General features: G+C 48.0%; 1 protein-coding gene across 1 annotated transcript in view; it reads left to right on the forward strand.

Annotated features, from left to right (window-relative positions):
- The first annotated feature begins 2,787 nt into the window (after positions 1-2,787).
- The window catches only part of LOC124620315 (keratinocyte proline-rich protein-like), a 41,887-nt gene continuing 29,690 nt past the window's right edge, over positions 2,788-14,984 (forward strand). Inside the window, exon 1 of the mRNA XM_047146988.1 lies at positions 2,788-3,694. Coding sequence (XP_047002944.1) covers positions 2,788-3,694 — 907 coding nt within the window. The remainder of the gene's footprint in view (positions 3,695-14,984) is intronic.

Genomic DNA, 14,984 nt, shown 5'->3' on the forward strand with positions numbered 1-14,984 from the left:
TCCCTTAGTGCCATGAGTCCAGGAAGGCTTTCACTTGCTCATTCCTGATGGAGCCACTATGATGTTTATGTGTGTTCCTGGTTACATCGGTCTGATGGGAAACGTTGCTGTGCCACAGCTTCAGTACTCGTACCTTGGCCTGCTAGTTCTTCCAGTTCCTCATATGATCTTTCATCTACATCATACTCCGTAGGCCATCTAATGGTGTCCGGTGGAGGGTACATTCTGTACCACTATCTGATCCCTACAGCCCTGTTCCAATCGCGAATAGGGCGTGGCTCTAATTTCTCGAATTTTCTCCTCATAATCCATACGAGACATGGATGTGGGGGCAGTGAAATGTTGTCTGACTTGTCCTGAAAAGTGCTGTCCCGAAATTTAAATAGTAACTCCATCCGCGATTCACAACGCCTCTCTTCTAACGTCTGCCAGTGGAGTTTGTTTAGCATCTCCGTAATGTGCCCTCGCTAGTTAAACGATCTGGTGACGAATCGTGCCGCTCTTCGTTGGATCTTCGCTATCTCCTCTCAGTCTTACCTCATAGGGATCCCAGATAGATGAACAATACTCAGGTATCAGGAGAAGAAGCGGCTTATAAGTCACTTCTTTCGGGGATCCGTTACATTTCCTTAAGATTTTTCGAATGAAACGGAGTCTGGTGTCTGCTTTTTTTCCCATGTCTTTTATATGGGTATTCCACTTAACGTCGCTCTGGATATTCAAGACTTGTTATTTTACGGCAGATGCTGTCTCGAGCTGTTTGTCATTAATAGTGTAGTTGTACAGCAGTGGGCTTTTTCCTACGTATGCGAAACATGTTACATTTATTTATGTTCAGGTTCAACCGCCGGAGCCTGCATCAATCATCAATTCTCTGCAGGTCGTTGCGCAAATTCTTACCGTCCTCTGGCTTTGCTGTCTGTCTGTCTGTCTGTCTGTCTGCGGTTGGTGTCACTTTAGCATCTCCACTGGTCATGGGGAATTAAACATGCCCCAGCATCTTGGACCTCCTGTCTGCTTTCTCACCAGAAAGAGATCACCTTCTGTAGGTTGCGTATTGGCCACTATATTTGTAGCCATCGCAGGTTAAGTGGTGATCCCACCACTGTGCTGGTTGCCCTCAACCTTTGGCGGTTCACCATTTCCTGATGGAATGCCCTTGTGTGTTTTTTTTCAACCGTCTGCACTCTTTTATGTTTGCCGTCTGAGTTATCGGCCGGTTTAGCGAACGACTTGTGGGCTGCCAACAGCGTTTTGTTTTTCTGTCGTAGATATATGGAGAAGAATCTTCAGTTCAGAAATTTAGTTCAGGACCTCCTTTGTCTCTAGGGCGTATTTTATGGACCTTTCTCGAAGTCCTTGTTTTTAGCAGTCTTTCCATCTGTTGATTGGGCTTAACGTTTAGTCGTTTCTAACTCATTTTTCGTCTTCATGTTTTACAGTTCTGACACAGGTGCATATAATCCTAGGTGTTTCTGTGCCCTAAAACAAAACAAACGGAAACTGTGCCCACAAACACCACTACCGCTAGGTCCATCATCATCGTGGTACTGACTGGTGATGCCAACTCGTTCAGCAATTCAGCTGTACCCTGGAATGCCGCATTCGCTATCACTCACCTACACTGCATTGGACATGGCGTCGGCATTATTCTGTATGTAGCAACAGTTATACACCTGCCCACCCTGTTACAGATTACCAAATAACCCATGCAACTGCATTTATATATTATGGTTGCTATCACTTCTGGAACAGGATTTCACAAAGGTTCATTGATACCTCTAATGTGAAATGCTAATACCCTGCAACTTCTCATAATGCTCGTGAAGCCATTGTGGAAAGGATGCTCTCTTAAATGGTAACTACCTGTGGTATACTTCCATGAAGTGTAACACAGTTCTACACTCTGCTCGATCACCCTACAAAAGACAGTAGTGATCCTGAAAAGAAGACCTACAACCAGATTTGGGTGAAAAATAGCTGCCAAATAGCAGACGGGTTTGGAAGTGTATCAAGAGTCATACTCAATCACTTTTTTCAGCATTCACGAAGGGGGGTTAGGTAATGCATTCAGCCATGTACACCTCGATACATGCTTACATATCTATGATCTACTTAATGGGGGTGAGGTCCAGTTTTATCCTCCTTCCGAAAGATATTGCCAGTACAAGAAAAAGGCCACATTAATGTCCAGACTCAAGATGAGGGGGATGAATGTTACTTTTGTTGGTCACTTTTCGCAGGCAATAGAAATTACCCAACAAATGTAGTCCTTTGTAATAATTAAAATATGTCTAATATCCATGGCCATTATAATTTCTAAGCCATTTCGTTCTTAATAAAACTCCAGGACATTTCAAAAGCACACTGGCCTCGCATTTAGAACGACGACGGTTCAATCCCTCGCCCGATTTAGGTTTTCCGTGATTTCCCTAAATCGCTCCAGGCAAATGCCGGGAACGGTTCCTTTGAAAGGGCATGGCCGACTACCTTCCCCATCCTTCCCTAATCCGATGAAACCGATGACCTCGCTGTCTGGTCTCCTCCCCCCCAAGCAAACCAGCCACAACATTTCAAAATTCGTAGGGGACTACACTGAATATGCGGTTTATATTTACAGACTTGGAGATAATAGGAAGCCAGAACACACATCACAGAGCAAGGTAGTAAAGCATAAAGTAGTTGGACCACTTTACATTACAAAATTTGCTCCCTTGGCACGCCAAACATGTAGATTTCTTGCAATTATCAAAGATTGGGAAGCAGCACTCCTTGTGAATCAAAAGAATGTCGCTCCTAATTTATCAAAACATTTTGGTACACGACATTTATCATAGATGCGTCAAATCTTTCACCAAGAGATATTATCTAGGAGGACACCTCATAGTTTGCTCGAGCCAGGAACAGCCTTGTGTGGAACGGCCACAGCCTTGTGTGAAACGGCCACAGCCTTGTGTGGAGCGGCCGCAGCCTTGTGTGGAGCGGCCGCAGCCTTGTGTGGAGCGGCCGCAGCCTTGTGTGGAGCGGCCGCAGCCTTGTGTGGAGCGGCCGCAGCCTTGTGTGGAGCGGCCGCAGCCTTGTGTGGAGCGGCCGCAGCCTTGTGTGGAGCGGCCGCAGCCTTGTGTGGAGCGGCCGCAGCCTTGTGTGGAGCGGCCGCAGCCTTGTGTGGAGCGGCCGCAGCCTTGTGTGGAGCGGCCGCAGCCTTGTGTGGAGCGGCCGCAGCCTTGTGTGGAGCGGCCGCAGCCTTGTGTGGAGCGGCCGCAGCCTTGTGTGGAGCGGCCGCAGCCTTGTGTGGAGCGGCCGCAGCCTTGTGTGGAGCGGCCGCAGCCTTGTGTGGAGCGGCCGCAGCCTTGTGTGGAGCGGCCGCAGCCTTGTGTGGAGCGGCCGCAGCCTTGTGTGGAGCGGCCGCAGCCTTGTGTGGAGCGGCCGCAGCCTTGTGTGGAGCGGCCGCAGCCTTGTGTGGAGCGGCCGCAGCCTTGTGTGGAGCGGCCGCAGCCTTGTGTGGAGCGGCCGCAGCCTTGTGTGGAGCGGCCGCAGCCTTGTGTGGAGCGGCCGCAGCCTTGTGTGGAGCGGCCGCAGCCTTGTGTGGAGCGGCCGCAGCCTTGTGTGGAGCGGCCGCAGCCTTGTGTGGAGCGGCCGCAGCCTTGTGTGGAGCGGCCGCAGCCTTGTGTGGAATTGCCTGCTGTCCTTACATGTGAAGAACATCCACTAGCAGATCCAATGTTCATTCATTGCGTATACAGACTTGGTACCTCCTAGCTCCTGTGACATGTTTGTGATTATGACCCCATTGCCACCCATACAGTCGTCACAGAACATTTACCACTGTACTCGGGAGAATACGAACTTGTATCTCGTATGACTCGTATCGCAAGTTTGATTCGCATGTCGGGAATAATCCTGTGAGACGGTTGTTGGCTTAGCTCGAGAACCTTGTATGGAAATTGATGGGATTTATCGCAACAACATTTTCGTGACTGATTCGTAGAACAATGATATCCTGTATGAGCAGGCAGCCGGTCGTCGTGTTGGTGGGCTGCCACTGAATAGAGAAGACGAAAGTCCTTGTAGAGACCATAGTCATATATGGGGGAGGTTCCACAGTGCATCTCACAACTAATGCAACTTCGAGCCACCTATCATGCTCGTGTCCATCCTCTTTCACAATTTGAGTAGGCACGGTGCCCACTTCCTTGTTCAACATTTGGTTGATTCTGGGTTGAAAGGTGATAAGGTTAGTCATTCCTGCTACTATTGAAAAGAACATTTCATCTTCCAAGAGAACCACATCAAATATATTGCTTTGATTCCTGGAACCGCTTTGCCTCATGAATGTCTCTCTTCAGAGTCTTCGCCTCAGGAAGACACGCGTATCACCAGACCATATATTCCAATGATGCAATGTTTCAGCTTGTGATTAGGAAGGGGATCTGTCCACATGAAATCCTGGATTTTTTGGAGACACTGTGTGAAACCGCATTGCCTGATATAACCACACTGTCCGGTGTACTAATGGGCACTCAATAATGGAAGTGGAGGATGAGCAAGATGGGAATGTTTGTCTGGAGTTTAGCGTCCATTGTTTAGGAGAATATGCTAGATTATAGACGAATACCAATGTTCGCTTCCTCACGTACATTTTAGAGTAGTTCTGCCTGAGAACATAGTCTCTGGATTCTGCTTTCTATTTCGTCATGCCAGGGCTTTCGTGGGATTCGTTACACGCAATATGTCAGCATTGAACGGTTGACTGCTGTTGACATCTTGCTCTCCTATGAATGCAGAATTCATGGGAAAGTTTCCCAGTGACTGCACAGCACGCGAAGATGAATAACCCGTGGATGAGTGACGAGAAGTACAGGCGATCTAATGATTTAACTAAAATCATTTACCTAGATGTAAACCACCTCTGTGGGTCCGCCGCACAACAGAGCCAGCCATTTCCAGAGTCCCGATGAATGTGTGAAGGAGAAATTGCCAGACTGAAGGATAAGATCCGTGAATGAGGTGGGGGATGCAGGTGAAAGAAAGATCCTGGCCTTAGAACTGGCGGATCTCGCCCATTTGTGTGGTGAACAGCCAGGTGCCAATATGTTAATGCCAGTATATTAACAACTTCGGGATGGAGCCCTTCTGTAGGACTGGGCTCTCTGGACACGGCCGGGGAACAATGAGCATTATATTCTGCCCTATAGAAACCTCAAGTAATGCCACAGATTTGGTATGGAATCTGTTAGAATCAAGCGCAGAAACTGCTCCTAGCAATGTTGCCATGGATTTCCATGTTTATGAAAGACTGTAGGCATGGCCTAGATTCCAGTGCAGTCCATGAAGCCTGTATACATTGGTATGTGTGTTGTGGACCTCTCCAAACTCCACATGTACCGCTTACAGTAAGAGTTTGCGATGCCAAACTTCGTCAATCCCAAGTTACATGTATGGATGTAGTCAGTTTAATCTACTGGGTCAAAGACAGGGATCCATGTGAAATAATTAGATACTCCTAAAGAACTAAACACTTCTGGACACGCAGCTAATAATCCTGTTGAAATAATACCAGAAAACAAGTAGGTTATTGGCCTAAAGAAAGATGAATTGAATGGATCACAGAATGTGGAGTTTGTTGGCACTCATATCAAAGATGAGAGTACTGTGTAGATGCAGATACCACCCAGTGGCGGGCTAATGGTGTGCATAGTGTGGTCTCAAATGTTATCTCGATAGAGAATTAGTGTGCCTGCTTTATGGGATTGGTGCGGCTCCACAAATGGTCAGTCTATAGAGATTTGATGAGGGCTGCTGCACCATAACATACAGTTCATCTGTGTGGATGGGACTGGCACCATATGGTATTCACAATACTCATTGGATTGATTGTGTGGCTCATAAATTTATTTGAAAGTGGGAGATGAGTGTGTGTAATAATAGGATTAGCCATTCTCTCTCTCTCTCTCTCTCTCTCTCTCTCTCTCTCTCTCTCTCTCTCTCTCTCTCTCTCTCTCTCTCTCTCTGTGTGTGTGTGTGTGTGTGTGTGTGTGTGTGTGTGTGTGTGTGTGTGTGTGTGTGTGTGTGTGTGTGTGTGTGTGTGTAACACCAAAAAACTTGAATAACAAATGACACTATGTGATCAAAAGTATACAGACATCTGGCTGAAAGTAACTTAAAAGTTCTTGGCGCCCTCGATTGGCAATACTGGAATTTAATATGGTGTTGGCCCACCCTTAGCCTTGATGACAGCTTCCCCAGTCAGGCGCTGGAAGGTTTCTTGGGATATGGGAGCCCATTCTTCATTGAGTGCCGCACTGAGGAGAGTCATCGATGTCGGTCGGTGAGGCCTGGCACGAAGTCGGCGTTCCAAACTATCCCCAAGGTTTCTATAGGATTCAGGTCAGGTCTCTGTGCAGAACAGTCCATTACAGGGACGTTATTGTCGTGTAACCACTCTGCTACAGGCCGTGGATTAGGAACAAGTGCTCGAACGTGTTGAAATACGCACTCACCATCCCCAAACTGCTCTTCAACAGTGGGAAGCAACAAGGTGCTTAAAACATCAATGTAAGCCTGTCCAGTGATAGTGGTACGTGAAACAAGGGGTGCACGCCGTCTCCATGAAAAACACGACCACACCATAACAACACAGCCTCCAAATTTTACAGTTGGCACTAAACACGCTGGAAGATGACGTTCACTGGGATTTCGCCATACCCACACCCTGCCATCGGATCGCCATATTGTGTACCGTGATTCATCATTCATCACTCATCACAACGGTTTCCCACTGTTCAATCGTCCAGTGTTTACTCTCTTTAACCAAGTGAGGTGTCGTTTGGCATTTACCGGCGTGATGTGTGGCTTATGAGCAGCTGCTCAACCATGAAATCCAAGTTTTCTCGTCTCCAGCCTAACTGTCATAGTACTTGCAGTGGATCCTGATGCAGTTTGGAATTCTGGTGTGATGGTCTGGATAGATGTCTGCCTGTTACACATTACGACTAGCTTCAATTGTTGGTGGTGTCTGTCAGTCAGACGAGGTCGGCCTGTGCGCTTTTGTGCTGTACGTGTCCCTTCCCATTTCCACTTCACTATCACATCGTAAACAGTGGACCTAGGGATGTTTGAGTCTGGAAATCTCGCGTACAGACGTATGACACATGTGGTGCCCAATCACCTGGCCATGTTTGAAGTCCGTGAGTTCCGCGGAGTGCCCCATTCTGCTCTCTCACTATGTCTAATGACTACTGAGATAGGTGATATGGCATACCTTGCAGCTGGTTGCAGCACAATGCACCTCATACGAAAAAATACGTTCCTGGGGGTGGCCGGATGCTCTTGTCCACATAGTGTAGTAAATAGAAGCATTGTGTGTACATCAAATACATACCATTGCAAATAAAAATGGAAAATATTAATAAGCAAAAGACAGTAAAAATGTATTATAAAAACAAAATTGTTCATAATCTGTTGGTTAGTTTGTTGTAGGGTCTATAATAATTACATCCAAATCCTGCAGCTAGTTAATTATTAGTTACAGCAAACATGCATTTCTTCCCAGTAATGCTCAGACCTCGAATGGAAAAGCCTACACAGTCGACTTGGTAATGAGGGGTCATATGGGGGGGGGGGACAAAGGTGAGCTCGAATCTTATTGGTCCACCTTGGTTTCGTACTATTTTATTGTGCTCCAATTGGCTGAGAAAGGTGGAGTGATAATATGCGAGTTTTAAGAGTACATCAAATAACCTTAGAGTTACGTCACGATCTCGAATATAACTCGCACAATTGCCTAAGGAGTGTGATTAGTTTCCCTGGATGACCTTGATGAAATCCCGGTGGTTTCCTGTGAGAAGGGGAGTGATCTTGAATATAAATTGTCGAAGTGGGTAATCTGACGCTGGATGTTCAATAATTGGTAAGATTATCTTCGCTGAAACATACATTGCTGTACTGTTTCCGTTTAAATCGCGTCCCCTTAAATCTTGTTCTCTGGAGATGCCTGTCCCTTTAAATCTAGAACATACGCTGCTATCCTGTCCCCAGACAAAGCTTATTTCAGTCACATGTGACACTTTTTTGGGATAGAATTTTCAGTATCGTTAGTGCATATAACTAGCGCATAACATTTTTGTAATTAAATGATGATGACTCAAGGAATCAGATTCCTGTGTGTTGTAGCATAAATTTTACATGTCAGTAAATAGTTCATTAATTGTAACAAAAGTTCCACCTCATTTTGCCTCTGAAGTTATGTTTTAAAGTGGTTTTTGTTAGGAAATGAGTTATCCTCTGGTATTAAGATGAGCACTGAAAGGTAATACATATTAACATTTTGAGGACTTAGCAGCTAGGATTTAGTTCATACGGCGGATTCTGTGATATTTCAGTTTCTTCACTTTGTAAGAGCGCGCTTTGCCTGTGAAATCCTGCAAAGAAACAGACTTAGAATTATAATTTGTTATATATGCCTTAATATGAAAAAATTTCAAACAATTTGGAAATGAAGTCCTGTTTTATTAGCACCAGGGATATTCTTAGTGTTGTGGTTAACGATGTTTCTGACATTACTAGTAAATTACATTATTACGTTGTACAATGTGTGCTCATTCATTTCTTACAGTTCCATACACATAAAACGTCGAGAAGACAAACGATGTTGCCCTTGGAGTTAGCAGAGGAGGGAAGTGTTTTTGTAGATTATTCAGTCACTACTGGGGGGGGGGGGGGGGGGGGACATTGACATATTAACAACTAAAATATAATTGATATTGGTCAATGAAACTAACTGAAAAAGTAATTTTACATTGAAAATTGGTTAAATTTACCTCATTGTATAGAATTTCCAAAGGTTTTGGAAAATGAATCTGTATATCACAATCTTCAAAATAGTGCATGGGATCTTCTCTCGCATTTGTGGAACATCGTTACTTTGTATTTAAGTTTTTAGTAAGTGTATTTCTTTTACATGGTTAATTTCGTGGAAAATGTACTTCTGTATTTTCTTCATAATTGTTAGGAAATCGTATCATATTGCTCAAAAGTGTAAGTTGTCTCACATTTTGTTAGTTGACCTTCTTTGTCGATGAATTACGTTGAAAAATGAAAAACATAGTGGTCGGACACACAGATATTAAAGGTATTTTCGGTGTCTTTTTATGTATGGTCTGGTATCTACAATATTTATAAAAGCAAACATACTTGAATGTATTTCTAGGTTGTTAATATTTTATCTCATTGTCGATGTACACACACACAAAAAAGTTCTGCATCACCGCAGTTCCCAGAACTCCTGAAAATAGACGTTGACTGTGGATGTTGTATTACAGACAGTCTGACTTTTCAGGGATATCACTAAACCTACCCAAAGATGTAAACAACCAAGCATGAGCAACGCCTATTACACAGAGGGGGGTCCGACAGCCGATCAGTTCTAGTCATTCCACCAGGAAGGAGGTACATGCTCGTGTTTTCTGTAGCTCAACCATGCCTAGACAGTCAATACCTCGGTTTGGTCGCTTCCGCATTGTTACTTTGTGCCAGGAAGGGGGCTCAACAAGGGAAGTGTTCAAGCGTCTCAGAATGAACCAAAGCAATGTTGTTTGGACATGGAGGAGATAGAGACAGGAACTGTCGATGACATGCCTCTATCAGGTCACCCAAGGGCAGAGGATGACCACTACCTACGGATTATGGCTCGGAGGAACCCTGACAGCAACGCCATGTTGAATAATGCTTTTTGTGCAGCCACAGAACATCATGTTACGATTCAAACTGTGCCAAATAGGCTGCATGATGCGCAACTTCACTCCCAAAGTCCATGGCTAGGTCCATCTATGCAGCCACGACACCATGCAGTGCGGTACAGATGGGACCAACAACATGCAGATTGTACTGCTCAGGATTGGTATCACGTTCTCTTCACTGATAATTTTCCCATATGCCTTAGAGACAATCGTCGGAGACGTGTCTGGAGGCAACCCGGTCAGGCTGAAGGCCTTAGACACACTGTCAAGGGACTGCAGCAAGGTAGAGGCTCCCTGCTATTTCGGGGGGGGGGGGGGGGGGCGTTATGTTGGGCCAACGTACGCCGCTGGTGGTCATGGAAGGCACTGTAATGACAGTACGAAACGTGAATGCCATCCTCCGACTGATAGTGCAATCATATCTGCAGCATACTGCCAAGGCGTTCGTCTTTATGGACGACAATTCGCGACCCCATCGTGCACGTCTTGTGAATGACTTCCTTCAGGATAACGACATCGCTCGACTAGAGTGGCAGCATGTTATCCAGAAATACTCTATCTAACAGGGCTGTTTATGGACAGCGTGACCCACCAATCACTCTGAGGGATCTACGACAAATTGCCATTGAGGAATGGGACAATTTGGACCAACAGTGCTCTGATGAACTTGTGGATAGTATGCCACGACGAATGCAGGCATGAATCAGTGCAAGAGGACGTGCTACTAGGTATTAGAGGTACCAGTGTGTACAGAAATCTGAACTACCACCTCTGAAGGTCTCGCTGTATGGTAGTACAACATGTGATGTGTAGTTTTCATGAGCAATAAAAAGGGGGGGGGGGGGGAATGATGTTCATGTTGATCTCTCTTCCAATTTTCCGTACATGTTCCAGAACTCTGGGAACCAAGCTGATGCAAATCTTTTTTTGATGTGTGTACATAGTTCTTCTTTATTAAACACGTTTTCAATTTTTGGTCTCCCCCCCCTCCCTGAGGCTCGGGGTTCTATCATGAGTTCATGCATGGCTTACACAGGACCCAGTGTTATTCCAGCCCTTTTTTCCTTACCGATCTGCATTTACTTACCCATTATCCTCCTTTCCTCCCTGTCGTAACTCCTTCCCCTCTGCCCCCACTTTCCCCTCTTGGTTTTTGTACCTACAGTATGTTGACCAGGCCAGCCATCTGGTTTTCTGTATTCCTTCCAGTTTTGTTGCCATTGCTTTTTCTTTTTGATCCTTCCTTGTTTAGTGTGTCTGGTCCCTCTTTGGAGTTTGACCTCCACTTATAATTTTTCTCTCTGAAGCGTGAGATGAACAATTTGGGGAATAACTCCCTCCTAGTACCTATGGCGTTGATACCTCTCCCCATTCCTTCCCTGGGGTAGCTCCACATGGCATTCTCTCCTTCAACTCTCCCATTGGGCGTCTTCCACCCTCTGCCACTTCGTATTGACCAGTAGTTTTTTACCCAGCAGTGAGCGCCGCGCCCAATCCCCCTTACCTTGTAGTTGCCCCACCCCCCCACCACCACCACCACAGTCATCCATATTTTGCTGGATTGTCCCTGCGTTTAGGCCCTTCTCACTACATATCGCCTCCAACCTTCCTTGTCCTGCGTGTTAGCAAATGATCCTCATACAGTAACTTCTGTCCTCGGCTTTCTTCGTGAAAATGGTGTCTTCCGGTGTTTCAATCTTCGAATATTCGTCTGGAACTGGAGGCCATTAGTTAGCATTCACATTGCTTATGGAGCCCTTGGCCTTGCCTCCACAGTGGCCGGGTTCTTCTCCCCTTTTTTCCCCCCTACATTTTGCCTGGTTTCTCTGCCATTTTGATTCCCCCTTTTTGATCTTCTTCTCGTGGTGTTGCCCACATTATGTCACGATCGTGGTATTGCGCATGCTACGGTATTCTGTATGGAATGGTATGGTGTGGTGTGGTGTACGATATGGTATGAGTGGTGGAGCTGATGCCCCAAGGTGCAATGCGTATCTGTGACGGTCCTGCTCTCTCTGTTTGCGCCCTCCCTATCCTGATCTTTCCTCTCCCTGCTGCCCCCCCCCCCCCCCCCTGCAGGTTCGGATGTAAGAATAGGCCCGCGGTATTCCTGCCTGTCATATGAGGCGACTAAACGCAGTCTCAAATGTTTCGGCCTTATGAGATGGTCCCCTCTCGGGTTTGACCTCCATCTTTCTAAATTCTTCCGAAGAGCGAGCCAATTGGGGAAGGGCGCCTTACATGGTGCACTGTATCCGTCGTGCATTGAGACCTTTAGCCGGCTTTTTCGTCGTTGCAATGGTATCCCACTCGTTTTCCATCTCTTGGGCGATTACCACCCTGCACTCTGCGGTGTTGTTTTTAACTGCAACGACGACCTTGGATATTTTTTGCACCTAAGATCCAGCACGGTAGCCAGTCCATTGTGGTGGGGCCGCCATGTACCCTGTTGGTTGTAGCCCCCTGACAACACAGGGATCGCTCTACTGATGCCTGCGCCGTTAACTCCCCACGTATGCCAAGTAGTATATGCCCATTTCTCTGGGGCATCAGGACTCCCGGCAATGGCCATCCTGCCAGGTGGCTATTGCTGCGGCTGGGTGGCGCCCTTGGTTGGAGTAGGTGGCATCAGGGCGGATGACCCGCAATGAAGCGTGGTACATCATCTCTGGCTGGCGGCCAGCCACCAGCAGTCTCTAAGCGTTCGAGGCCTCATTTTAAGGGTAACGTTTATGACCCCAAATCGTTCCCATCCCTGGCCATACCATGGGAGGAACGAAAGGCGTTGAATGAATGTGAAACATATTCGCCCAGGTATCTTGTCTGTACCAGAGCTGATGGTGACTCGTTTCTATCCGTGATGCCTCAGTTCTTTGTAGAGCATTTAGAGGGCAAGTTTGGGGAGGTGGAGGGCTTGTCCAAGATGCGGTCCGGATCGGTGTTGATAGAAACGGCATCCTCCACCCAGTCGCGGGCCTTGCTCACTTGTAATAAGCTGGGGGATGTCTCCGTAACTATCACGCCACATGAAAGTCTAAATATGGTCCAGGGCATTATCTTTCACAGGGATCTCCTTTTACAGTACGATGACGAGCTGCGCGCCAACTTGGAGCGACGAGGTGTCCATTTCGTCCGGCGCGTCCACCGGGGTCCGAGGGATCAATAAGTTGCCACCGGTGCCTTCATCTTGGCCTTCGAGGGTGACACGTTACCTGAGAAGGTCAAGGTGATGGTATACCGTTGTGATGTCAAGCCATATATCCCTCCCCCGATGCGGTGCTTCAAGTGTTGGAAGTTTGGCCATATGTCTTCTCGCTGTGCTTCCGACCTCGTCTGTCGCGATTGCGGTCGATCATCCCATCCTGATCATTCCTGTGCCAAGCCTCCAATCTGTGTGAACTGTGGTGAGCACCATCCGCCTTGCTCGCCGGACTGTCTGATTCTGCAGAAGGAGCGGAAACTCATGGAAATCAAGACCCTCAACCGCCTGACGTACGCTGAGGCGAAGCGAAAATATGATCGACTTCATCCAGTGCGTATGACATCTTCTTATGCCGCAACTGTCACTCCTGCTCCAGTTCCATCAGCTCCAGTCAGCTCTGAGTCGAAGGGCCACACCTGCCCCCTTGATGGTGGGGGGCACTAAACTCCCTGTTGCTCCTGGTCCATCTACCTCAGGAGCAACGCCCCCCCAACCATCGGGGACATCAGTTCCCCCTTCCCAGCCGGAGAAGCGTAAGACTTCTTCGGCTCCTCTCGCCAGGAAGGGGTCCCTTGGGGACCTCCCTTCGCAAGTTCCGACCGGTACCAAAGCCGACAGCCGCAAGTGGCTCAAACAACCGCCGGTCCCTGGTCATCGGGACACACGGTCGTCATCTGTCCCTGAGACTGACCCAGTGACGCCCTCCCAGCTTGAACCACCAAAGGCACAGCGCGAGAAGCAGAAGAAGAAGAAAGTCCCAAAGGCTACCGACATTGCGCTGGCACCCATTCCACCGCTTCCTACAAGCTCTGCGTCTGAGGATGAGGTGGAGATTCTGTCGTCCGCTGAGGACATGGATCTCGCCAGTCCCTCGGACGCAATGGATGGCTGTTGTACAGGTGGTGACTCAGTAGCAGCAGGGGCCCCGGAGGCGTAATCTGCCTCCCCAGTCCCTTCACGCCTTTCCCATCCATGGCCAATACCATCCTCCAGTGGAACTGCAGCGGTTTCTTCCACCAGCTAGCTGAGCTCCGCCAACTTATCAGCCTTCATCCTTTCCTTTGCATTGCTCTGCAGGAAACTTGGTTTCCAGCAATTCGAACCCCCGCCCTCCGTGGCTATCGGGGTTATTATCAGAACCGGGCGGCTTATGAAAGGGTGTCTGGTGGCGTCTGCATGTATGTCCTTAACTCTCTTCACAGCGAATTTGTACCTCTACAAACAGCTTTAGAGGCTGTTGCTGTTCGGGTGTGGACACCACAGGCTGTTACCGTCTGCAGTATATACCTACCACCGGATGGTGCTGTCGCGCAGCATGTCCTGGCTGCTCTGATAGCCCAACTGCCACCACCTTTCTTGTTGCTGGGCGATTTCAATGCCCACAACCCTCTATGGGGTGGGACTGTCTCCAATGACCACGGTCGTGCCGTGGAGCATTTGTTGGCTCAGCTCGACCTTCGCCTCTTGAACACCGGTGCTCCCACGCATTTCAGTGTGGCCCATGGCTCGTTCTCGGCCTTTGATCTCTCTCTTTGCAGCCCCGGACTTGTCCCATACCTCCACTGGAGAGTGCATCCTGACCTGTGTGGTAGTGACCATTTTTCCATTTATTTGTCACTGCCCCAGTGTCATTCTTCTGGGCGCCTGCCCTGCTGGGCTCTCCACAGGGCTGACTGGCCGACTTTTACTTCCGCTGCAACCATTGAGTCTCCCCCACAGGGTGACATTGACGAGGTGGTCCATGTCTTAACCACGTCTATCATTTCGGCAGCCGAGGCTGCCATCCCTCGCTCTTCTGGACTCCCTCGAAGGAAGGCTGTACCCTGGTGGTCGCCAGAGATTGCTGAGGCTATTCGCGACCGTAGGCGGGCCCTCCAGCGTCATAGGCGGCACCCGTCTCCAGAGACCCTCACCGCCTTTAAGAGGCTCTGTGCCTTGGCCCGTCGTCTTATTACACGGCGTAAGCAGGAGTGCTGGGAGCGGTATGTCTCATCCTTGGGCTCCCATGTCTCCCCCTCGCTCGTGTGGTCCCGAATCCGGCAGAT

This window comes from Schistocerca americana, chromosome 6, assembly GCF_021461395.2.
Source record: "Schistocerca americana isolate TAMUIC-IGC-003095 chromosome 6, iqSchAmer2.1, whole genome shotgun sequence".
Classification (NCBI taxonomy): Eukaryota; Metazoa; Arthropoda; class Insecta; order Orthoptera; family Acrididae; genus Schistocerca; species Schistocerca americana.